The 27,740-nt window shown below is 41.6% G+C and overlaps 1 protein-coding gene across 1 annotated transcript in view; it reads right to left on the bottom strand.

The window, feature by feature from the left end:
* Positions 1 to 27,740, bottom strand: part of XPO7 (exportin 7) — a 4,001,819-nt gene that overhangs the window by 1,782,261 nt on the left and 2,191,818 nt on the right. Inside the window, exon 16 of the mRNA XM_044082110.1 lies at positions 5,391 to 5,454. Within this exon, the coding sequence (XP_043938045.1) occupies positions 5,391 to 5,454 (64 nt within the window). The remainder of the gene's footprint in view (positions 1 to 5,390; positions 5,455 to 27,740) is intronic.

Here is a 27,740-nt window from a genome sequence, read left to right as displayed (position 1 = left end):
CCATTTGTTTCCACAAAAATACATCTCATCCTGGCTATAATCTTAGAAACGTACAATTCATCCAAAGAAGGTTATGAGGACCAGGTTTCCTCTGAATCAGGGAGCCGAGCTTGAGAATCTGCAGATGAAGAGGCTCTGTCCTTGTCAGATTCTTTTGACATGTCATCCTTGAGAATGTTTCTGCTGGCCTCTTTCACAGATTAAATATTTTAAAATACCAGGATTAAAAGCATGCAACAACTTCTAAAAAAATACAGTCTCCATGGGACCTGACAACATCCCTGGCTGTGTCCTACATGAACTCAGACATGAGCTCTCAGCACCATTAGGCACCCTATTCAACCAAAGCATGAGCACCGGCTTCATCCCAGCCAAATGCAGGACAGCCACGGTCATCACTCTATACAAAGATGGAGTGTCCACTGACCCAGGCAATTATATGCCCATTAGCCTAACTAGTCTGATCTGCAAGGCCATGGAATGTGTTATCATGGACATTTATAAACAAGGATATTGGCAAACTCCAAATGCATGACCCCACACAGTTTGGTTTTGTCAGAGAGAAATCATGCTTGCTAAACTTGGCCGACTTCTCTGAAACAGTCACCAAAGCCATGTACGAGGGGAAGACAGTGCACAATGTCTCCCTTGACTTAGCCAAAGCCTCCGACACTATTCCCCACTCAGGCATAATAGAGAAACTCTCCCAGTAAGGCATCAACCCGTATGCTATCAGATGGGTAGCTAACTGGCTCACTGATGGAACCCAGTCAGTCAAAATAGAGAAGGCCACCTCTAGTAGTAGACCTGTAACGAGCAGCATACCCCAAGGATCGCTCTTGGGGCCCCTACTGTTTGGGATATACTTTCCTGAGGTGCAAGCCAAAACCAGTTGTCTGTGGCTGACCAAGTTTGTAGATGACAGCAAGCTGGTGCTTGTCAAATTCCCCTCGTGATATGAACATCCTCCAAGAGGGCCTTACCCTAACTAAAGACTGGTGCCAGAGGCATGGCCTCAAACTGAATGCCAAGAAATGCATCATTGTCCCCTTTGGGGAAAATGGCATTCCCACGAATTATCACATTAATAACAACGTACTAAGCATGCAATCAGTCATGAGGGACTTGGGCACCCAGGTTAATAGCAGCCTGACTTTTGACCATCAAGTTGCCTCTGCTGTAAAGACCTTGTACATGGCTCACCTCATAAGTAAGGGTATTTCATCCAGGAACAAGAAGGTCATAACATTCCTGTACTTCTCCCTTATCAGATCCATTATAGAGTACAACGTCCCCTTCGGCATGCAACTTGTCAAGCACATGCAGCAGCTGAAGAGACCACAAAGGTTCCTGACCAGGAAAATCCAGGGTCTCAAACATCTATCTTATGCAAATAGGCTAAAAGCCCTGTCCCTCTACTTAGTCTTGTACAGACTGCTCAGAGGTTACCTGTGTCTGGCATACAAGCCTATCTCAGACCCAGCCTTGATGGAGTTGCTTCACATCCGTAAGCCAAATTCCACTCGCAAGGCCTCAACCTGGTTTGTGAACTTGTTGGCGAGATAGATTTGTGTCCCAAAGACTCCCCATCTGTGGAATATACTCCATCTGTGGAATAGACTCCCGCTCCATGTCAAGCAGAGTACCTCACTAGCCTTCTTTAAGAGGAACCTGGATGACTGGATGGGAAACAGAAAATACACCCCTGGGATCCCACCTGTGTCCCCTGCTGGACAGGGGAAACAGGTGCTGACTTTGTGGGAACCTGGGTGAAACTCTTAGCTAGGGTTATGAGGGCCTACGGGACAATAGCCTAGTATCATCCTATAGTAATAAAATCATCTTTTCCTAATGGACACTGTCTTCAGATAAACAATGTTTACTTTTTGTTTTTCTTTACAGGTACCACTGAAGGCCCTTTTACCCCATCGAGAAGTCTTCTTCTCCAGCTACACTGAACAACATCTCCATTTCCCTGACCTAGAAAAGATGAATCTCTCATGCCCAGTTCAGACATTGCAATAGATGTAGACGATGTGGCTGACCCCAGGGTTCATGGCAGCTGAAAGGACTACACCAGAGGAATACGGAGAGGTGAGTGGTCTTAGGAATGAACAATGTCCACTGCAAAGTCACCCACCATCAGCTGAGGTACTGACTGTGCCCACAGACTTAACAAATGCTCTTTATAAAATTGTTTTTTTTTCTAGTAACAACTGGAGGCAGACCAACAGGAGCAGCAGCAGGGTAAGTATCCATGCTGCAACCTAGGAGGTGCTTTAGAAATGGTAAACTTCACTGGAACTCGTAAGTCAAAGGTAAGTCATCAAATAGTGTTCACAGGCAGCACATAAAAACTCACATACACAGTCCTCTACACACAATAATACATAGGAAGTAGGAAGCACACACAAATCCTGACAGAAACCCCCTTTAAAGAAAGTTCAATCTGTCAGAAAAATTGCAGGTTAAGATGTCACACAGACAAAAAGCATGAACATAGTCTACAGTTTTCTGCCCAAGTAAAACACTTCCCAACATTAAATACACAAACAGTACATTCTCTCACTAAAATAGCTCCTCAATTAGCTGAAGCAAAAAATAGCAGTTCCCGTCAAGAAACTTCCGATATTAGAAAGCTACCAGATTTCTTAAAGAGACAATACCTCTGAAATGCCCAAGGCCCAAATAAAATAACATTTTCCTTTAAATAAATTCTGTTTATGTGGAATGGTTCCCCACTGGGGACATACCTGCCTGAACAGATACTCAAGTCCAGTTGTTTTTTTCTGTGAAGCTTCTGAGCTGCTTCATCATGAGGCAGCAAAGTAGTCCTAAAGATTCTTGACTGACTGCTGTTTTTCCCTCCACAGGCTGTCAAATCAACACTCAAGAGTGAAGGTGTGGGAGAGAAGCAGAGCTTTTGGAAGCTGCCCAGTTGCTGCTTCTTCAGCAAGACACAACTCAAGAGTCAGACAGTTACTGCAGTAGCATGATTGATGAACACATGCAGAACATTTGGTTGGGAATATTTGCAAAAATATTTGTGAGCCCCTAAGAGGCTGAGTAAAATGTTTGCAGGTGTAGTTAACAGATGCTGGAGCTGCAAAGCAGGATCAGTTAGTGTAACTCCAAATATCATTTGCTCAATCTTTCTAAACTGGAAAGGGACTGACTGAAGATACTGAAGCACACATGGCAACTGGGAGAGATTCACATCCAGCATCATCTGCTCAATCTTCTAAACTGGAAAGGGACTGACTGAAGATACTGAAGCACACATGGCAACTGGGAGCGATTCACATCCAGCATCATCTGCTCAATCTTCTAAACTGGAAAGGGACTGACTGAAGATACTGAAGCACACATGGCAACTGGGAGCGATTCACATCCAGCATCATCTGCTCAATCTTCTAAACTGGAAAGGGACTGACTGAAGATACTGAAGCACACATGGCAACTGGGAGAGATTCACATCCAGCATCATCTGCTCAATCTTCTAAACTGGAAAGGGACTGACTGAAGATACTGAAGCACACATGGCAACTGGGAGCGATTCATATCCAGGAAAATATAAAAAGTGTCGATTATCTTCATTCCACGAACAGTAAAGAAAGCAATCACAAAAAATGGAAGCTAGACCTAGAGCTTACAATTAAAAATGCAATAGAAATAATGAATAATGTTAACAGATTAAGAGTGGAAAAGAGCTGGTGAGAAGGAAACAGCAGCATAGGAACGAATGTTGAAAATGGCAAGAGCAGACGCGAAGCTAGGAATATCAAAGTTAAAAAGTCAGTAAAAGAATACCGACATGAAGTGGAAATTAATCAAGGCGTGACTAACAACACGAAAGTCAAAGATAAGCGGCCAAGTGGGATGAATCTTTACATAACGGGAAGAATATTTTAGTAGAATTCAGGTAACTGCAGGGTTTATTGCACAGTAAATAAATGGTTGTTAACCTCTGATCTTGGGCTGGGACTGTTGAATAACTTTAGGAAGCATGTGACGATTGCTTCACACAATAAAATTTATGAATTTCAAACACGCAATTGGAGATGTTTATTTCATTTTGAAAATGACAAAGCAACTTGAATTATTCAAGCGAGTACAGTCCCTAACAAAGTAGTTATCTGCATGAGATACTTGTGCAAAAGCAAACCGATACGGACAAGTAGATACAACACTGACAGATGTCTACACATGCAGACTAGTGACAAAGAAAGTTCAGAGTTTTGGCCAATCCATATGAGCTGCTTATAATGAGGCATCTACTTGTGCTGACAGCAAATAAGCAAGTAAGGAAAGTGCTTGAACTATGTACACATTAGCTAGATATGCGGGTACCCACCTGCGAGTCATACAGCAGCAATGATCTTATGAAAAACATATGTCAGGCCTATTGGCTTAGGCCACTGAAGGGGTAGAATAAGAAGTGTTTCTGTGTAACAGATAGTTAAGGCTATAAGCTGCTAATGAGCATCCTGCAGCCAAGGATTTGATTCCCTGCCTGAACCAGATGCATGATCTTGTAGTTCTCTCTTGCGCTTTAACTAGACAACAAAAAAAAAAAAAAAAAAAAAGAGAGAGAGAAGCCTACAGAGGTGTTAATCTTGAGGTGCGCAACTGACCTAGTTCTTTAAAGTGCATTCTACATGATGAAAAAACAGCAGTTTTCTGTAGAATGTCACCAAGCATGATAGATTCCACCACAGTAAAGAACAAAGTGCAAAACACAATTTATACTTCTACATGATGAACACTACATTTTGAGGAAGGAAGGATTTAAGATTTCAGTGGCAGTGACAGTGACACAATGCTTCTGGCAAAGACAGCAGCTAAGGACAATGCGTGAAAGTCCGGGACAGAAAAGGCAAAACTGGACTGTTCTGCTCTGACAAAAGATGATCACATGGCACATCACAGAGCTATGCCTAGAATTTTCATGTAGCATGAGGTCTTTCCCTAGTTAACTGGAGAAGACTTTTAAAAGGAAAATGAATACTGTAGTAGTGAGTACACATACTTGAACATTGCTGCTGTGGACCATGCCAATACTGGTTTTGGGGATTTTTTTCTTTTCATCTGTAGGGTAGGGAGCAACAAAGACAGTATTCATGACATATGGACCAACTTGCAAAGTGCTCTTGAATGAAACACTCTAAAAATGTGAGTTATAGTCTGTCTTTATTAAAGTAAACCTGCACAAATCATCAAGGGGAGGGGTTTGGCATAATGATTAAGATCTTAACCTCACATATATAATGCACAGGGTTTTATTCTGACCTCTGCTTATTGGCTAGGCTTATAACAGTCTGCAGACTGATAGCCTAGTATTTATTTACGAATACTAAGAACCCAAGCTAATACAAAGTTCAAGTACTTACTGTGTGATTGTTCAACATGAACTGAACGGCAGTGAGTTTTACAAGCTTCCTGACACTGCTGTATGTGGACAACGAGTCAAGGAATTTACATAAATGTTACATGACTCAGCTGAAAATCACTAATATTGTAAGCATGTTTGTTAAAATACAAGTACATATACGAATAAAAAAAACTATAAAAAAACATAATAAACTGGAGTGCCACAGCAATGACTGGACTTACTCATTTGATTATAACAATGTAGAGTTCTGTCATGTGAGAGGAGATGACTTACGAAGGTACACCTTTTATTAATGTGTATAATTTTACACCTCAAGAGTAGCAAGACAAAGTAGGTAAACAAAAAAAAGCAAAACTGTTAACATTGACAAACCAATAATATAAGAAATATCAGAGTACTCGCCATTAACAGTTTATCATTGAGAAGATATTCAGTGGTAGGGAGCTCTTGCTAAAATCCATACCACCCACACTTGCAAAACACTCACTCCCCTGCTAGCTTGCACACATACTCCATCAAACACAAATGGGGTGCTAATACTCTCAGGATCCCCAGGTCTTAATTCCTCTCAGAAGTACAAGTGTGTGATGCACTCTTCCACCCCCCCCAAACACACACGAGATTTGCAGGACAAAAGTCAACTGTCCAGTAAGCCTTTGCACCTGGACTTTCTAATTTGGATAGTTAAGGTATCTGCAAAACGGTAACAGCTGATGGGATTTTTCCCAGTTCGGGTACTTCTCTTTCTTTCACTGCAGTACTTGGGATAAAATAATTGCTCCCGACAGTGCATACATTTTTTCTTACTGTACCTAAGAGTGGTGCCTGATTAACAGTAGCACCTCAGAGCAGACAAAACTATGAATAAATCAAAGTGCAGACTACAGAAAGTGGCTCCTTAGACATTTTCCAGCTTTACTCCTCTGTACCACTCAGTTTGACAGACACCCCCCCCCCACTTCACTACGCACAACCTGTAAGATGGTGGGAAAGTCATCACAGAACATGTAGATATTTAACTGACTCTTCAGCTGAAGTGACCAACCCCCCATATGAAACACGTATTCTAGATTACCTGTCCGATCTTAATAATCCTAAACAGGAGTGCTTCAGCCATAGCATCCTACAGACATACATATCTCAGCCTGCTTCCTTCCCAAAGGAGCAGCACAATTAGAGCAGGCCACATGAAAGCCCACTTCAGGAGATAGTAAGGGGATTCAGCCACCTCTCCCATGACCCCACAATCACAGACAGGCTCACAACCAAGTACAAGGCTAGCTGCCCTTTCAGGCCATGTAAGCCTTTGTGCTCAAAATAACCAATCCTGTTTGGTTACAGATTCGTCTTACTTATCTTATGGTCAATTATTATATATTATCCCTAATGAGAATAAATGGTACCATAATAACCAAATGCATTTCCATAATGGTGGCACTGACGATGCTGTGCATTGGAAAGTGGAGAATGGACAGAAGTTTTTGACGATGTAATTATTTACAGGGATTTTGAGGGATAATAAAACAAACCCTATAAGAAACATAATGAAATTCTCAGTCTCCAAACACTGGGATGTTTTGCAGACTGTCAACTTTTGAAGCATGCAAGGCCTTCTCAGACCCCGCATTGACAGAGTTGCTGCATATACGCAAGTCAAACTCCAATTGCGCAACACGAACACAAGGCCTCAATCTGGTCTGTGAGATTAATAGAACTTGTTGCCAGGACAGATTTGTGTCCCAAAGACTCCCTTCATCTGTTGAACAGACTCCCTCTCCATGTCAAGCAGAGCACCTCTCTAAGAGGAACCTGGACAACTGGATGGGAAACAGAAAATACACCTCTGAGATCCCACCTGTGTCCCTGCTGCACAGGGGAAACAGGTGCTGACTTTGTTGGAACATGGGCAAAATTCTTGGCTAGGGTTATAAGGGCCTCCGGGCCAACAGCCTACTATCATCCTATTACCCTAACCACAAAATAAAAAAAATACATTTTCTTTCTGCTTACAGCTGCATTCAAGTGGTTAATGACTTGTAGGCATCATGTACCCCCCCCCCCACACACACACACACAATGGTCAGCAGAAAGAGATGGTGCTGAATGAAATCTAGAAATGACAACAACTGGCCTCAATGTGAGGATGCAAGACTGGTACGTTTACAGTGGTTTAAGTGACTATTGATGTTTAAATCTGTATAATATTCCATGCATTTTTAAAAATTACTTCATGTTTTACCATTGAAAAGTAAACCTGACTGTCTACAGTCTTTAACAGATGGGGTGCAGATTTAAAAGTGGTCTCTTTACTGCACCCAAGTTCTGACTCCTGTTACATGATTTGAGAGTTAAATTAATCATGCTGCTATTAATGAACTCTTTGCAGTTTAACGCTTTTAAAAATAAACTGCAGTTGTGTACCATAAAGTACAGTTGTGCAAAATCTTACTATAACAGTAGATGTCCTTGCCTTCACTGCTGCAGTATTCTTTACATCTGGAGACAAAAGCACCAAAAGGACCATGGAACACTACGTTTAATGAAAAATAAATCCAGTATCCAAGACAGTAAAGCGCTTTCATCAAACAAGAGGACTTCATCAGAACTACAAAACACACTTCACCAATGCATTTAAAAAATCAAAAGCAATTAACTTTTCCCTCCAAAACTTAGCAATTAACTTTTAAAAAAACAGATGATTTAAAATTTATCTGTTGTTACTAACAATAAATATGTAAACTTTCAATATTTTATAATAATTAAAATAACACAATCTTCTAGCTGCCCTCAAATGAAGTTTATGCACTCAGCTTAAATAATATAATAATATTTTAAGTTAACTTGTTAGCTTTTTCTTTCATCACTGGGAAAATAGACAAATGGTCATTTAAAACTGGGGGAAAGTTTGCAGCCAACCTCAGCTGCCATATTAATTCTTTTTTACATAGTTGGTTTTTCCAAACCCCACCCCTAACATCTATACTGACCATGTCTATTATCCCAAATTTAAAACCTGTACCTCTCTGGCATTCCATACTACGTCTGTAAAGGGCATTTGTATCTTTTTTTTATTTTTAATGTCATTTAAATGCTCGTAAATCCTATTTTTCAAAGCCCTTTCCGTTTTACCAACATAGAATCCTGTACAGGTACTGCAAAGTGCAATATACACTACTTTACTAGTATGACAATTCCCTTTCCTAAGATACAAGACACTTTTTAATCTGTTCCCCTGTGTTATTGGGGAAACTTGTAAAATGTATCCACACTGAGAACACCGCCCACATGGTTTGGTGTTTTCCTCTTGGTAAAATGATTCTCTGTGCATGTTTCCATATTAATCTTAATATTTCTACCAACCTTTGTAGTGAATGTGGGTTTTTCTCCCACTTTTTTCAAAATCTCACTATTAACTTTGAATATTCCCCAATTTTTGTGGAGAATATGTTGTATTTTACTAGAAAAAAAGCTATGTTGTACCACACATGCTTTCCTAAAATTTATGCTATCAATACTTGAATTATTGCTAGCTTTAACATGGAACATGGAAAGAAGAGACTTTTACCTCCAGGAAACCAATGGAAGGGATATGGCAACAAGGGGAGGGGGCGGAAGTTTTATTGACCAGCACTAAACCCCAAATTATCAATTCTTATCAAGGTTTCAATGTTTATAATTACACTTCTAGGGAAATCAAGCAAGAATTGTTTACCCTTTTCTCTAAGGGGTTTAAATTTGTGCATACACAAATACCTGATATTGCTGAGGTAATGGTCGACATTCATTTATATACAAGAAAATTACATTTTCAGATAATGTTTCCTGAATCACAGAATGGTAGTACATATATTAAAGGAAATGGTGTGAAGAAGAGTAGTTTATTCAACCCACCCTTGCATCCTTTAATAAATACCTTTGAGAAAGTAGTTAAAGAAGAAATGTATGACCTGTGGATAGGTGAGAAAATATTTTTTTTTAACTTGAATGCAGCTCAAAGGAAATTAATGAAGGAACTGAGAGGTGATAAGGACCCTTAGGATTATGGCACCGGACAAAGGAGGAGGTGTGGTGGTGTATAATACTCAGGATTATGTTGATATTATGCAGGAGATGTTGGCTGACAAAGTTATCTCCCAGTCTCCAGGAATGAAATATTTATCGGAGAACAGATAGCTATTTAGAAGAATATTTACTAGAACAGAGAATCTCCTTAGAAGAACACAATTTTTTAATGAACACCTACCCCAACATCCCTATCTTTTTCGGTATTTCGTAAATCCACAGAAATGTGGTTTCCCCACCTTTTAGACCTATAGTGGCAGCATGTGGATCAAAAACCCGCAATTTAGCTGTGTTTGTGGATAAAATGTGCCAACATGTATTGGAAGATATACCACATATTTTAAAGGATTCTTGGGACTTCCTAGGGCAATCAAAACAAGAACTGTGGTAAGAGGAAGTTACTTTTCTGACTATTGATGCCCAAGATTTATTTACATGTATACCAAGATCAGAAGGGATGGAGTATTTTGAGAGTACCCTTTTGAGAATTTCCCATCTGGACTCAAATCAACTTCAATTGGTTTGTGAAATTATGACACGTTTTGGAAAATAATTATATATTCTTTGAAGGAAATTACTATCAGCAAATCAGAGGAGTGGCTATGGGGATGGCATGTGCCCCCTACATGCAAATCTGGTTTTGTCGGGATGGGAGGTACAACATGTTTTGAGCAGTTGGTTCCAAAATAATATGGGAATATACCGGAGATTCCTGGATGATATTTTTATTTTATGGAAAGGACACCAGGAGGATATTCCCCAGTTTGAGTACCTAAATAGTAGTACCAATTTTTTGAAGTTCACTTACGAGGTACGTAATTTGGAAATCAACTACTTGGATGTGAAAATTTCAAAGTTCAATGGTGGTTTTAAATCTAATGTATACCGTAAGCCCACCTTTTGTAATGGGTATTTGCATCATCATAGCTACCATCCCCAGAAACAAAAGAAAAGTATAGTAAAAGGGCAGGCTATTTGGGTGGCCAGGATGACTTCAGAGAAAGAGGATGTGATTAAGGGATTAGACATGTTAAAACCAATGTTCCTTGATAGGGGATACACTTCTACTAACTTGTAGTGCTTGGTAAAGGTACACACAAAATTCCAAGTAGGTGTTCCTTGATAGGGGATACCCCCTTAACATGGTGGATGGGACCATGAAATAAATTTTTGAACAATGGGGAAGTATATGGCACTTTTAAGTTGTGGAGATGTTAGAACTATAGGTGGCAAGAATCCCCTTAGTGTAAGAGAAGGTGAAAGTACCCCTAAAGCTAGCAATAATTCAAGTATTGATAGCATACATTTTAGGAAAGCATGTGTGGTACAACATAGCTTTTTTTCTAGTAAAATGCAACATATTCTCCACAAAAATTGGGGAATATTCAAAGTTAATCGTGAGATTTTGAAAAAAGTGGGAGAAAAACCCACATTCACTACAAAGGTTGGTAGAAATATTAAGATTATTATGGAAACATGCACAGGGAATCATTTTTACCAAGAGGAAAACACCAAACCATGTGGGCGGTGCTCTCAGTGTGGCTACATTTTACAAGTTTCCCCAGTAACACTGGGGAACAGATTAAAAAGTGTCTTGCATCTTAGGAAAGGGAATTGTCATACTAGTAAAGTAGTGTACATTGCACTTTGCAGTACCTGTACAGGATTCTATGTTGGTAAAACAGAAAGGGCTTTGAAAAATAGGATTTACGAGCATTTAAATGACATTAAAAATAAAAAAAGATACAAATGCCCTTTACAGACATAGTTTGGAATGCCAAGCAGGTACAGGTTTTAAATTTGGGATAATAGACATGGTCAGTATAGTTGTTAGGGGTGGGGATTGGAAAAAAACAACTATGTAAAAAAGAATTAATGTGGCAGCTGAGGTTGGCTGCAAACTTTCCCCCAGATTTAAATGACCATTTGTCTATTTTCCCAGTTCTGAAAGAAAAAGCTAATAAGTTAACTTAAAATATTATTATATCATTTAAGCTGTGCGCATAAACTTCATTTGAGGACAGTTAGGAGATTGTGTCATTTTAATTATTATTTTAAAATATTGAAAGTTTACATATTTATTGTTGTTAGTAACAACAGATAAATTTGAAATCATCTGTTTTTTTAAAAGTTAATTGCTAAGTTTTGGAGAGAAAAGTTAATTGCTTTTGATTATTTAAATGCATTGGTGAAGCGTGTTTTGTAGTTCTGATGAAGTCCTCTTGTTTGATGAAAGCGCTTTACTGTCTTGGATACTGGATTTATTTTTCATTAAACGTAGTGTTCCATGGTCCTTTTGTTGTCTGTTTTTGCTGGCTTTGCACCAACCCGCCATTTTGTGCTTCCTTTGGATTCTTTACATCTGGGTTTGACCTGTGAAAGCCCAATGGTGGCCAGTAAACCAAAGCCTATAAAAGTTTTATGGCACAGTGGAAGTCAGGCATACGATCCCCACCTTGCATGGGCCATAAAAGTGATGTCTGGATGTGCCTTCCTCAAAACTGACTGCCTCAGTAAGAACACCAGTCTAAGGAACCTCAGGAGGTGACTAGCACATCCAGGAATGGAAAAGCATAAGGGGGAAGGAAGGAGGGATTGAATACTGCAGTAGTGAAGGAAAGGACAAACTGTTAGGTAAGATTTTACACAAATGTTCTATGTCCTTACATTCACTTCTGCAGTATTCTTTACATCTGGGTGAGTGTCAAAACTTAGGGAGAGCCTTGGGAGGAGGACGAAACAGTACAGCCTTCTATGAAACCATGAAGAATGGCTCTGGCAAAACTAGCTCGAGAAATAGTATCTAACTTGTAGTGCTTGGTAAAGGTACACACAAAATTCCAAGTAGCTGCTTCTAAAATAGAGGTGGCTTCCAACCCTTTGAAAAAGGCACTAGAAGAAGCCACAGCTTTAGTAGAATGAGCCTTTACTGAAGAAGGCAGGCTCTTGCCATGGAAGGTGTAACAAAAGGAAATCGCCTTTGAAATCCAAGAAAAAATAGTTTGCTTGGGTACAGCTTACCAGAAGGATATAGGATGAAAGGAAACAAACAGCTGATCAGATTTCTTAATAGACTTAGCCTTAGCACCCTCTCACTGGAAGGCTGTGGAGAGGGGAAAAAGGTAGGCAAAATGGGTTCCTATTAAATGATCGAAGATGCATTCTTTCAAATGCGTCTTGATTGAACTTGAAATCACGAAAAGGCAAAACAGCGAAATGGCATATAAGCAAATTATTTCCCTTGGCTGCTTCCGTTACTATGCCGTTTGTAGGAGGGGGCACAGCCCCCCACTTCGGGGGTGTGGGGGGCAAAGCCTCCCACTTTATGCAATGTTTAAAATACATTTTTTTTTTGTTTCGTTTTGTGGGACAGCAATTTTTTTCCCCTGGAAAAAAAATCGCTGTTCTAAGCATTTGAGATTGTAAGCTTGAGCTTACATGGGTTCGATAAATCATCGTTTACTTTTATAAGTGTTCGATGATTTAACACAGACCCAGCAAAATTAATAGACTGATTAATGACAACTCATTAACAACCTTGGGCATAAAAGAAGAATTAGTGCACAAGGACACACTGTCCTTATGAACACCAGGAAAGGAGGGCAAGCCTTAAGGGATTGCAGTTCAGATACCCGTCTGGCAGAAATAATGGCTATCTAAAGAACCGTCTTCAAAGAACAATGTTGCAAGGAAGCTGAGGCAGCAGGCCCAAAAGGAGCCTGAGTCAATGTCTCCAAACCAAAATTAAGATCCCAGGAAGGACGAATAGGCTTCCTGGGTAGCTTGATACGAAGGACACTTTTTACAAATTGTTTAGCTTCAAATCTAGAAGCCATAGGAGCTAAAGGCAGAAAAGCAAATACAGCCAATAACTGGGCCTTAATAGAAGAAAAGGCTAAACCCGTACTGAGCAACTATCACAAATAAGAGAGAACCAAAGGGACATCCCACAGTAATTGGGTCCAAGTTATGAGACAGAGAACAAATAGAAAACCTCTTCCATTTAGATAAGGATTTCCTAGTAGTGGGTTTTCTGGCCTCCTGTAGAACTCTCAGCACGTTCTCAGAAAAAAAAGGTGCCTATGAGGAATCAGAATCCTATCACCCACAGTGTCATCGTCTATGCTATGCAGAGTGGACAGGTGGGGAGGGATGATGGATCTCGTCTTGTATGATTAAGTACATCCTCTGGGGTAACTTGTGATGACTGCCCCTGGCTAAATGCAATAGAAGAGGGAATCAATGCTGTTTCAGGCAAAAGGAAGTCACCAACAAGATGTTTGGAGTGTTCTGTTGAATTTTGAACAGGACTTTTGGAATGAGAGGAAGGGCAGGGACAGCATACAGAAACATCCCCTTGCATGAAAAGGAGAGGGCATCCACTTTCCATACCAGAGGACTTGGGATTCTGGCACAAAACCGTAGAAGTTGTCTGTTCAGATGGGAGGCAAACCGATCTGCTTGAGGAGTTCTCCAATGGTGGGCAATGTCCAGAAAAACATCTCTCTGAAGCATCCATTCGTGGGATTGAGTTAAGGACCTACTCAAGCTGTCTGCCATAACATTTGGACTTGAAGGGATGTATGCTGCTTGGAGACACTTGACACTGAACTGCAAGATCCCAAACCAGGAGAGTCAACCGGCAAAGAAGGTAAGACTTTGTCCCCTCCTTGTTTGTTGATATACCACATCAGTGTGCATTATCCGTGAATACCTTTAGGGACCCTAGGGAGACGAGAGAGTGAAAGGCCTGAACAGCCAGCAAAAGGGCCCTTATCTCCAACACTGATGTGCTCCTCCTGCTGACAAGGTGATTACACCCACTGTACTTTTAGGGAGCCAAAGTTTGCTTCCCATCCCAAGTCTGAGACATCCATGAAGAGTTCCTGAGAGGGGACAGGAGGATGAATATGTAGCCCTGGGTTTAGCGATAAATGCTGACTCAACCAATGAAGTTCTTTCTTTAGACATGGTAGAAGAACAACTACAAATTCCAGGGGATATGCATGTTGGAGCCAAACTGACTTCAGATACCACTGAAATTTCTCATGTGGAGTTTGGCCAAAGCAGCATAGGAATTGTGGATGGCATGAAAACCAGAGAGCTCTGAGAATCTCTCTCACCATAACAGATGCCAAAGGAATCCAAGTCTGAAAGAAGAAAATGAGAGTTAGTGCCTTTTGGAAGAGGCAGGAATGCCAGGATGGGCAGTGTTTGAATCCTGCTCCCGAGAAACAATCTTGAGAAGGTTTCAGAGAGGACTTGGAGAAATTACTGTGAACCCTAGGCTTAGTAGGACATGGATTACAAACTGGAGATTCAGCAACAGGATCTCTGGAGAGGAGGCTTGAATTAGAAGATCAACTAAGTAAGGAAAAACTTGGATCCCCTGAAGCCTGTAAAAGGCTACATAACAAGAGACGGGCATTTTGTGAATACCCATGGGGCAGTGGAAAGACTAAAGGGCAAAGCACAGAACTGAAAATGCCAGGAACCCACAGAGAAATGTAAAAACTTCCTGAAAAGAGGATGAATGTGAATATGAAGATAAGCATCCTTGAGATCCAGAGATACTATGTAGGCCTGAGGGAAAAGGAAAGAGTTTGAAGGGACAACATTCGAAAGATGGGTACCTTCAGAAAGTTGTTTACATGAGACAGGTCTAGAGTAGGTCTCCAAGTACCCTCTTTCTCAGGCACTAGAAACATTCTGGAGTAAAATCCCCTCCCCCTTTGGGACACGGGTACCTCTTGGATAGTACCCAGAGTCAGAAGTTCTTGAAACACCTCTGGGGAAAAAGGTGGTTGAAGAATGGCCATAAAAGCAAGAAAGTATTTCCATACCATGAGGTACCCCCCAGATGAATGATAAAAAAGGACTCAAGAATCCTGAGCAACCTGAAGCTATATAAGTGGAGAAACAGAAAGTTGAAGAGAAAGAGGGATTTGTTTGTGAAGAGACGGATAGTTACACAGCCCCTGATTTATCAGGAATGGAAGGCTTTTGAATCCCTAAGGTCTAAGTAGCCTTAGCAGGAGAAGGCATCTTAACATACTTTTTGCTCTTTCAGGAAGGCCTAGATTACCTGCGAACAAAGGCAGGTTTGTTAGGATACTTTATTTGGTATTTCGGCACAGGACAAAGACATGTTTTAAGTTCCCACAAGGCACTGCCTTTATCTTGAAAAGACTTAAACCAGCAGCAGCTTTGCCAAAGAAAAGCTTATTGTCAAGAGGGGCAATCAATCAATTTTGCTTTGACATTATTGAGTAAAGGTTAAAGCCTAAGCCAAGAATACCTCCTCATCACTTAGTCAAAAGCAGCAGCCTTAGAAGAAGCATCTTGCAGCACCATAACTGCATTTGATGGAATGCCTAACCACTTGAGAGGAAGTCCCTAACGAGGACAGAGCAGAAATTTTACCCTCAGAGTCTGGAAGATCTGAAATAAACTGGCAAGCCTGAGATAGGAGGGCCAGGACATACCTAGACATATGGGTCTGATAATTAATAACCCTAAAAGCTAAGGTGGGAGAGGTGCATACCTTCTTACCTAACCTTTCCATGGTTCTGCTATCCCTGGCAGAAGGAAGTAGCTTAGGAGAAGGAAGCAATTGAGAAGGCTTGTCAGAAGCAACATACATCAATGAGGGGTCAGCAGCAGGACATTTATACAAAAAGTTGCAATCCTCAGGCATCCTATAAAATCTGCTTGGTTTCTTGGGAGCAGGAGGAAGAGAATCTGGAGCTTTAGATGCATTAGAGAAAGCATCCAGCAAGGCATGCACAACAGGAGGGATAGCAGAAGATTTAGGAGTTTCCATTTGTAACAACTCATAATACCTTTTGTGAACATCTGAAACCTTTGCACAATTCCAGCTGAAAAATTCCATCATCCTAGTAATGGTGTTCCCAAAATAAATTTCTTCAAAGGGAGTATAAAGGCTATTAGATAATTCTTCCTCTGATCCACAGTCAATGGAGAAAGAATTTGGGAAGAATAAGCAAGGGATTTCTCCTCAGAGTCTGAGCCATCTTCAGAGGAATCTTGTTCCCTAGGCCTCTTCTGTGGACAAGATGAGCCTGCAACAGAAGGAACAGAAATCCCTGAAGGGGGTTTTAAGGCCATCAAAGCATTAAACAAATCTAAAGTAAAGACCTACCACTCAGATTGTGCATCTCCAAGGGCAGGAGAAATAAGTTTAGTTTTTTCTTTCTTTTTCAAAGAAACATCAGCCCTAAAGAACCAGCAAGGCCCTGATGTAGGCCTGGATTCAATTACCGTAGCAGACACTTCTTCCCTGACTATAATTTGAGGAATTTCCATAGGTTCCTCTGAAATAATCAGCCGTGGCTCCGCCTCAATGTCCAAAAAGGACACCTGCATAGCCTCAGCGGAAGTGCTGGCAGCCTGTTCTTCAGTGGCCTGTAAACTGGTCACAGAAGGATCCGACAAGACCCAGCAGGCCTCTGGGTTCTGAACGATCTCGGGAGGAACACCCAACAGAGGCTAGATAACAGAAGTTTCTGGTTTTATTTTTTTCACCTTCTGCAGCAGATGACTCTCTCAGCAGGAATTTCCTTCCATTGCCTCCCGTGTGTGAAGCTTAAGGTGCTGGTTTTCTAGGTAAAACGAAAGGGAAGACAGCCTACTGCGCAGGGTCTTGGGAACAAAAGCCTGACAAACTGGACAGGATTTATAGTCTTGAGAGGAACCTAAACAAAAGAGACACTTAATGTGGTGGTCCTTACGGGGAAACCTATCTCCCGCACTGGCATTTACCCTTTCTGGATGTTATCCCCCCCCACCCAGAGTAACCAAAAACCACAGAAAAACAAAACCCTTATGGGGTACTTATCTGAAATGGCTTGGTACCAACAGGAGGATGTAGGCAAAAGCGAAGAATGAATGAGGTGTTTAAGCTAGCAGAAAATATATGCATTCAGACCGAAGAACTGGAGATGCATTCAGATTGGCGTCAAAGAAGTTCTGAGGAAGGCACATCCAGAGACCAGACGTCACTTTTATGACCCATGCAAAGCAAAGACCATATATGTCTGATGTCTAGAGTGCCATAAAAGTTTTATATGCTTTGGTATACTTTCCAACATCGGGCTTTTATGGCAGGGAAAACCCAGACGTAAAGAATACTGCAGCAGTGAATGTAAGGACATCAGTAGACATCTGAATAACTCATTGTTGCAATAGTTACAACTATCTGGGATAACTGCCAAACCACAGGAAGAAAAGGTGGATGGAAAAGGGCCAAGGTCTTGGATCCCCTGGAAAGTAGCTCCAGAAAAACTTATTTCGGCTCTGGAAACTGACTCGAGCTTTTAGTGTTAAGTTATAGGTTGCACCGAGGGCTAGGTATAGCTGCCTCGAACTGTTCTAGAATCTATCCCCTTCCAGAAGGCCTAAGAAGCTGCCACAAAACTTTGCTTGAACAAGCCATGACATTCTGAGGGAGATTTCTGCCATGGTTTGAATATCAACCTTGTAAATCATGTAACATCCATCAAGACATGACAAGTTTATATACTGGCTGACCTTTTCTCTTATCATTTTTCTAAAGCCTAGGTTGCTAAACAGATGTAGAGTAAAACAGAAGTTAAGTACTTACCATAGTAACAGACATGGGTTGTCTTCTGTCTGGTTTAGCCTGTGAGTAATCAGATCTGTCTCCTGTCTGGTTTAGCCTGTGAGTAATCAAATCTGTCTCCTGTCTGGTTTAGCCTGTGAGTAATCGGATCTGTCTCAGATCTGAAGCCAGCCATTCTGCAGTCTTTATTCTGGGAGATACACTTCCTCTACCATACTACTCTGTTCTTACAGTCTCTCCTCAGATGTTGGGTGATCTTTGGGTGATCTTTTGCAGGAGATCCCTTAGGTGAAGAATACTACAACAGCTCTCAAGGCTCGTAGACTGTTTAATTAACTGACTGTAATGTTTCATTATTTTAGATAAAATGTTTGATTGTTTAATTGATGCTACTATTTATATTTGTGTGTTTATCAATTTTATGGTCTGATAGAAGCAGGTGTTCTCCTGCGAAGGCACTTACCAATGAAATACTTGTATTTTACTCTACCGTGTTGGCTTGGTTTTCTTTTCTTTTATTTGGCACTGGAGGGTAGGCATAATTAAGCCCCAGTGGACAAGCATACAAGAGAGCATTCTTGAGCGACTGTTTCTTGGGAAGGATCCCAGCATTGGAGAGCAATCTGGAGCTACACTTTGTGATGGATGAGAAGGCAGAAAGATCCCAGTATAGGGTGGCCAATCCATGGAAAATCTGAGCCACTACTTTTGGGTTCAGAGACCACTCAAGAGGTAGGAGAATGCTCTTGCTCAAGCTGTCCACCAGAATGTTGAATGACCCCAGAAAGAGCATTGCAATCAAAAGCTGCTGAGAGGACATCACCCACTGGTGCGGGTCATGGCGTCTCAACATAGGGGATAGGTAGTCTATCTCTAGGTGAAGGATTCATCAAGGGAATCCATGGTCATTTCACTTACACCTACTCTGTGTCGCCCACTACCATAGAGTTTGGAGGAAACCCAGAAGAAGCAGGGGACCCTAATTGCAAGGACACCTAGAAACCAGAAGGCATGGGCTGTCCCAGAGAAAGCTGACACAGACATCCGCAATCCCATAAGTGGTGTAAGTGGTAGGATCTAAAGCTGCTACCAACAATCCTTGATCCAAACAGAAAAAAATCCTCTTCTCCACAGCATCAAAATCCATCTTCGAAGCCAGACTACAGGGCCCGGCACTTCTTGGGATCAGAATGAAAGTCCAGTATCCAGCACTGATCTAACCAGCTCTGACGCTGAGACCGGAGCTGAACTCTCGAGGGTCAAAGCTTCAAAAGGGAAGGATAATTCCAAAACCACAGAGTAAGCCAAGACTACGAACCTTCGGCCTTGAGGTATACACTGCTCCAACAATACCGGAATCAAGAATGAAGTCTACGTCTGAAGTGGCTAGGCAGCTGGAACTGATAGGGGGGGTTTTGGCAGAGCAGATAGAACTGTGAACCCCAGAGCTAAAGAGACCAGGCGAGGAAAACCAATGGTAGCAGCTGGAACCTTAGACAATGGAAACTAGAAGGCTGGAAGGATCCCCTGCAAAAATGAGCACACCAGTTGCTCCAGTGTCTGACATCTTCAATCAACCAACTGATCTAACGGACCTGACAGAAGATGCCACCAACAGAGATTTGGAATTTCTCCTTTCAAGAGCAGTATCTTGACAAACATATCCGAATCTGGGAAGCTCGGATCCAGGGGACAATACAACAACCTAGCTACCCAACTACCTAACTGCTTACAACAGTAAAAATTCTAAAACACTATGAAAGATTTTTTACACCCTGGAAAAACAAAGAAATTTTCACTTTTTTTGAAGAGGTAAGGAAGAAAGTGGAGGAACATCCAGACATAGAAAACAGAGGGAGAAAAAACATTCAAATCTACACCTAACAGGCTAACAAAACTAACACTTACATAAACTAAACACTATCGAACAACTCCTGAGGCAGAGGTTACCAACTGCAGCTAAACAATCGGCAGGAAAAGGATACAATGAGCAGAGATTGCAGTCAACGATGCGCACTTTTAACACAGCAAATAAGATAAGAGGACAGACATGAAGAGCAAAGTACCATGGGTACATGAAGCAGGGGCTCCCATGTTAAATACTCTATAATGGCCAGCTTTGGATAGGAGTAGGATCCGCTAAACCCACAGTTTGAAACCGGACAGAAAAGACAACAAGAGATCTGAAGAGATGTCAGTGTGTTTTAAGGGGAAGATTCTGACAAGATGCTATCATGCCTTTGAGTCGGGTCTATATTATATAAGCGAACGCACTATAATTGACCCACAATCCCCAAAAACTCAAAATGTTGAACACATGGATTAGCAATTGCTGATCCGTAAAGAGAGAAAAAAAAAAATTAAGTGGGGGGGCTGTGCCCCCCCCCCAACACTTAAATATGCCACCTCTGAGATCACACTACAGTGGAGGAATTGTCAAAATCACGAAAACGGCCCAGTGATTTTTTTCCCCCTAGGAAAATAATCGCTGCTCCGTGCTTTCGGTATTTTCCCATTTCGTGTAATGACATTTGACTAAACAGTGTTTGCAATTCATTGTGTTCGCTAAAATAATGGGGACCCTTTGAGTCTGCAAAATGCAAAAGTCTATGACTGGGACAATGTATTTCGTGAAGACTTGGGTGGTAGAGAGACACCAAAAGGTTAAGATGCAATCCAGAAGAGCAATCCCAAGGCAAAGAATCTTCGGGAACATCTCTGCTATTTGTTAACTGGAATGTGTAAGCAACTTTGAAATCTAGAGTTACTATTTGCTTTGGAGGGCAACAGAGTACGAGTTTGTTAAGTCAGCATTTTGAATTCTGGAACCAGAAGAAAGGCATTCCGGTTTGAAAGATATAAAACGAGTCTCCAAGTGTCTTCTTTTTTGGGGACTGGAAAGGCTCACCCAGACGGTGCCACAGGTTGCTGTGAGGGAAAGGTTAGTTTGCTTAATATTTCTTGCATTTTGTATTACTTTACTGCTTTTTCTACTTTGTATACTGTGATCTGTTTTCTTTACACTGTGTTTTACTTGTATTCTGCTTTTAGCTGCATATCAAAACTTGAAGAGACTACAGCTGTCTCTTGTGAGTCAGAAAGACATTTTTCCCACCCCTCCCACGCTGTTAACGTTGTGTTCTTAAACACCACTGTCTTTCTAGTTACCTGCCCCTTATGTTAATTGGACCATATATCTCATTTCCTCTCTGCTTTTACTGGCTGGTGTGAGCAAGCACAAAATGATCAATTTGTGAAATCACTCCTCTTCAGCTATTTAAATTTATTGGCCATCCTACTGTATCCATAGTACCAGAATACAAAAAGTGCCCACCCCTTTCAATCTATCTCGCTCTTTTAAAAATAGTGGCTCTCCACTAAAACTTAACATTTTAGACAGGTAAACTTACGTTACACACTTTCATATCCAACTGCTTAGTGCACACTGCAGTGTTTAGGATAAACCATTTTTTTCATCTTATCTTTAAGCATCTACTGCAAGACCACCAGTTATTGGACAACCCACATTCTGCCTCTCAACAGTCATCTTGGATTAGTGCTTCTGCTTTCTCCTGGTGAGAGGAGTACAGTGGCATTTCCCAGAGACTGCTGATCACCAGAAAGCCTAATAACTGCTTTATAGGTGACAGCTTGGAGTCTGTGCTTGTATTCTGATCCTCATGAGAGTAGAAGGAGAATGCATGGATTCCTGCCACTTTCTGGTTGGAGAGTGAGTGTCTGTGCTTAACATACCTGATTGGTCTGGTTGTTATTCAAGGCCCTTTCATCATCTGGGAGAAGACTGTGGATCACCAAATAGGCTGTGGCCTGCTTTTCTTCTTGTGATTGGTGCTAACATTTTGCTTCTAGTGAGAGAAGAAGCAAAGTAGTATTGTATCCCAACAGAGTGAAGGAGCATTAGTAGTAGCCATTCATGTGACTACTCTCTTTTCATCATTCTTGACAAGCTAATTCTTTGTTTTCAGTAAATACTGCTTGATTTATTTCTAACTTCAGAATATCTGCCTAAATACTTCATCCTTAAATTGTCAGGGTCTGCGCATTAGTTTCCCCCTTAAGTGTTCAGTCTCGGACACTGAGTAACATTTTTCCTGTAAAAGCACAATTAAAATTTCTCCAATATCTAGTTGCACACAGGACATCTAATTTACAGTGACAAGCACACAGTTGCAAACCAGATACTCCTGACAGTGATTGATATTCCCACTCCAACAGTCTAATCAATAAAAAAGGATCTGTTGCCATGGATGTGAACTTTCTTACTGTGTCCATTACTGGTTTGGTGGATATGGGCATCCTGAGGAAATGTAGAAATTGCCTCACGTTTACTGACAACCAGTTAATTCTCAAACAAACTGATAAGGTATGTGAGAGATGTATTTACACAACGTCACTGGAGGCAAAGCTCTCACATAAAAGTACTCCTAATGTCAAAAAGGTTGTCAGTAGTACACATGCTGCACCCATCACGCACAATTCAAAGCAGACATACAGACCCACATATACTGAGGCACTTACATGCAACTTTCCTAAACCGCAAAAACCTCCTACACAAAGTACACATAACAAATACCCTTAGCAGCCCCAAATGCACTCTTTCAAAACAACATCCTTATCAACACGAAGAGCTACATCTCATAGAGCCTCTACCTCTAAGCCCATAAGGCAAGTCACCACACAATCCAACATTCTAGTAATCGGAGATTCCATTGTGAAACACACTTATGTCCCTCTCACCAGGCTGAGTAAGGAGAAACTTACGGTCAGTTGCTTATCAGAGGCTAGGATCCGTCACATTACGCAGGCACTCAGGTCATTGGATCACAACTACCAATATGACTCATTCATGTGGGAGTAAATGACCCGAGACGTACCTCCCTAGACTATATGAAGAGATACATCAGTTCTCGGAATATGCATCTCAGGCCAATATGAGCCTAGCACTGACCAGCATTTTACCTTCTGCAAGGATGATGCCACAATATAAACAAAAGATGATTTACTATAATAATTCGCTTAGTTCTGGTGTCATTCTAAGGGGGAGCAATATTTGTCTGCATGGAAGAAGATGGTCAACAGACCACGCTGCTTTGTCAGGGATGGTCTGCACCTCTCCCCTCTAGGTTTTTGAATATTAGCTAAAACATTGTCTTACCCCATAGTACCTTTTTAGGCAATGCCAAACTGAAAGTACTTCTGACATAGCAAATCAAAACCAAGAAAATCTAAAGTTATTACTGCTCAATGCTAGGAGCCTAAACAAAAAACTCCACTCCCTGGAAGCTCTCTTTACCCTAGAGAATGCTGATGTCTGTGCGGCAGTCTCTTAGACATGGTTTAAAGCAGTGGACAGCACACCAACAGGGCATGGGTATAATGCCTTCTACACATTTAGACCAGCTACTTCACAGGCAGGGACTAAAGGTGGAGGTGTTTCTATTTACATCAAAAATAAATATACTTCAAGGCAAAAGGTCCATGACTTTTTCTTTAATTTAATTTTTAATTTTTAAGTCTATTTATGGACAAATTCAGGCCATTAAAGTCAAAGCCCTCTAGCTGTGCCTTCTTATGACATCATCAGCACAGCTAGTTAGTTGGGATATTTTGTAGACACCCTAATGTTTATGGATTTCAGCTGGGTATGACAACCCTGTGTTTCCAAAGGTCAAATATTATTCTTGTGCTGATGATGTCATAAGAAGGCTTCTGCATTCAGCTAGAGAGCTTTGGCTTTAATGGCCTGAAATTGTCCATAAACAGACTTAAAAATTAAAGTAAAAGAAAAAGTCATGGACATTCATAATTGCCATTTAGCTGAAACATCTGATCCTTAAAAGGTGATTTGCATATATCCCAGTTGGTTATCTGTGTGACCTTTCTACTCTGTTTTAGTTTGGTGTAGAAGAAAATGGAAAAGTAGGCTGAAAGGACTGGATGGCTTCAAACTGTGCAAAATTAAAACACTCATCCTGTGAACACTTTCTGAACAGAGAGAGTTGGAGGAGGGAACAAGTGTTTTGTCTTTTGCATGCACTTCTGAATCTCGAACTGTATAGTTTTAGAGAAGAATCTACAGGCTAGACTTTCATAAGCAACCTGCACACATCTTCTATCACCGGTACTTGGTGTATACTTCCCTCATTCTCAGACAAGATAAACTGTGGTTTCTCCCAGTCAGCAAGATCTGCTTGTTGGACGATCAGAGCCATGCAATGGAGCCAGGCCACAGCAGCCTCCTGAAGAGAGGTGCCAGAGGGCCCATGAGAAAGAGAACAGAGTTCAAGGCCTGTATATTCACCTCGGCAAAGTAGTCACACTAAAGAGATGAATAAAATTAAACAATACATATATTTTCACACCTACTTTCAAGTGTATTAAAGTTGGTATGTTTAACATTGTAAAGTATTTCTTATTTTACTAAGGAACGCTCATCTGTGACAAAGGCTTGTTACTTTGGAACTCTACCAGGGTTTCATGATTTTTGGAAATTATTGTGACTGAGCTCATCGACAAAGTTTTAAGACTACTAGTTTTTCTGTTTTTTTTTTTCAACAACACTTGTGTTGGTGAGGTTGGAACTAGACAGATTCCTGTGCTTATTTTTTTATTGTTATGGAAAATACATCACTTTTAGGTTCATAGGTGTGTACTAGGCTAATGGCCCTAGAGCATTTACAAGCTTAGCCAATAGGATTACCCTGGCATCGTGCCACCCGACCTTAGTTCCTAGTACCTCTGTCGAGTAGAGCCACTGGAGTGATCCCCAGGGTGAATTTTCTATTTCCCATCCACTCATCAAGATTTCTCTTGAAGATGGCCAGTGAGGTGCTCTGCTTGACGTGTATGGGAAGTCTATTCCATAGCATGGGCAGTCTCTGGGTTATGAACCTGTCCCTCCAGCATGTTCTGATGATTGTGCTAATGAGGTTGAGTCTGGAGTGTGTGGTGAGGAGGGATTGGGATTCCTTTAGATGTAGCATTTCTAACAGAGCTGGATCAGACATGGCTTTGTAAGTCAAGAAGAGATCGCCTTTAAGTAGGCGATATGAGACAGACAATAGTTGGAGTTTTTTGAGTCTGCCCATACAGGACAAGTGTTTAAGGCATAGGATCCTCTTTGCGAGGTACTTTTGCGGCCTCTCCAGTTGTTGCAGGTGTCTAGTGAGGTACATGCCAAATGGGGCAATGTACTTGATGATTGGCCTAATGAGGAAGAGTAGAGGGAGACAATGACCTCTTTCTTCCTGGATGCAAAACCCTTAGTAATGAATGTGCCACACAGAAGGACTTTCTGACCACAGTGGCAAAGTCGAGGTCAAAAGAGAGGTTGCTGTCAACCTGTGTTCCCAGATCTCTTATAACGTCTTCTGTGTTCAGTGGACTACCATCAATGTGGTAATTCAAGGGAACAGTGTAATTCCCAAGGGAGGTGACTGCACATTTTTTGGCATTGAGCTTAAGGCCATGGTTCGGGCACCAGTCGTTGATCTCATTGAGGCCTTTCTGTAGGATGTCAACATCACTTGGGGAGTTAATAATAGCTCCCAACTTGCAATTGTCTGCAAACTTTGTCAGCCATAGTCCCTTCGTGTTGGCCTGGACTTCAGAGAAGAAGATACCAAACAGGAGAGGACCCAGGACCGAACCCTGTGGGACTCCACTCATGACTGGTTGACAGCCTGACTTGGAGTCAGCTACTTTCACGCTATGTGTTCCATCTGTGAGCCAGTTTGCAACCCGGCTAGTGATATAGGGGTTGATGTCTAGCTTAGTGAGTTTTTCTATGATTCCTGAGTGGGTAATGGTATCAAAGGCCTTGGCCAGATCAAGGTAGGCTGTATGAACCACCTTGCCTTCATCCACAGCTCTGGTGACTGACTCAAAGAAGTTGACCAAGTTGAGCAGGAATGATCTAACCTTCGCAAAACCAAACTGTGTAGGATCCAGAGTTTGGAGATTCCCTATAGCCTTGTTTATTAAGTCCATAATGATGCGTTCCATGATGATGGATTCCACAGCTTTGCATATCAGCCTCATCAGGCTAATGGGGCGATAGTTCCAGGGGGTTTGTAGTCGCTCCTCCCTTGTGGAGAGGGATGACTGTAGCAGTGCACCATTCGGTAGGGACAAAGCCTGAGGTGAGGCTGTGACTTGAACAGGCCACAGAGGTTAGGTGCCAGTTCATGTAAAACATAGCCGGGGATATTGTCCGGTCCCACAGAAGCTGTATTCTTGGCCTTGGACAGTGCTGTTTTAACCTATGCAGCAGTAATATTGGGTGCCTGGCAATCTACTGGTATTGTGATTGGTCCTTTGGGGGGGGGGGGTAGGTAAAGTTGGTACTGAATCTGTCGACCAGTATATTGGCAATATCTGTTGGCTCAGTATAGGAGGTACCATTGTGCAGTAGCTCAGAGCAATTCTGGGTATTGCCGTGGAGAATCTTTACATAACTATAGAAGGCCTTGTGGTTGTCTTTACTACCTGCTGCAATTCTGTTTTCATAGTTAGCTTTAGAGTATTTGATGAGGGATCTCAACCTTTTGTTGAGGCTGATAAGGGAGTTTTTCCAGTCTTGGGACTTCACCTTATTCCGCATCAGGTTCCTCCTCCTGTTGTAGAGTTTATGGCAGGGGACCACCAGATTGGCTTCCTTTTTTTTATTTTGAGGAGAGCATCTTGGTTCTACTGGGTATGGTGAGATCCATGCATTTGTGTGTGTGTTCGTACAGAGCATTGGTGCATTGGTGTATGATTCGACAGTCATGCAATGATTCTCCATTTGCATGGGTGCCGTGAAGTTAGCCACCTCTGTTTTTAGGAGCCCAAAGTTAACTTTGGAGAAATTTTTCATGGTTGTCACCTTTGGGGGTGGGGGAAGGAGGGATGTGGATTTCCAAGGTGATTAGTTTGTGGTCGGATCTAACCAGGGAGGAGTTGACTATTGGTGTAGAGCAACGGTCTCTCATGTTAGTAATGACCAGGTCAAGGATGTTGCTAACTCTAGTGGGAGTAAGAACGAGCTGGTCCAGGGCATTGGAATTAATGAATTCCAGAAAGCGTTGCGCAAGTGTATTGGTGCATGACAAGTTTTCCCAGTTAATGGAGGAGTAGTTGAAGTCGCCCAGTATGAGTGTTAGGTTGGATCCTAATATTCTCCAGGGTGCTTAGAAACGTGGAGTGATAGTCTTGGGACATGGCTGGGGACCTACAGCAGGCTACGACCTGAATCGCTGTCTTACTCAATGTTAGCTGCACCTGAACTCATCACAAATGCACTATGTTGGGCTACCACTCTGGAGGTGTGTGCATCCTTTATGAATATGGAAACAACTCCCCCTTTGGAGCTTCGGACAAAGTTCTGGGGCCGAAAGGTGTGGAATAAGTTATAGCCTGGTAGTGCAAGGGTGCTTTCTGCTGCCTTGAACCAGGTCTCTGTTACAGCACAACTGCCAATGTTCTCCATTTTAAGGAGTGCTTCAAGAGCATGCATTCTGAGATATAGACTTTTAGCATTGAGCAGCATGACCCTCAGAATGCATTTGTTTGTAGCTGTTATGGTGGTAATTTGGTCTTTGGAACATTGGCTAAAAAAGGCACTATAGGGGTGGCAAGAGCCTTGGCCAGTATCCGGAAGATCAGGGGTGACAAGATGCAGGC

This window comes from Protopterus annectens, chromosome 9.part0, assembly GCF_019279795.1.
Source record: "Protopterus annectens isolate FY-2018-M chromosome 9.part0, PAN1.0, whole genome shotgun sequence".
In the NCBI taxonomy this organism is placed as follows: domain Eukaryota; kingdom Metazoa; phylum Chordata; order Ceratodontiformes; family Protopteridae; genus Protopterus; species Protopterus annectens.
This window is presented reverse-complemented; position numbering and strand designations above follow the sequence as displayed.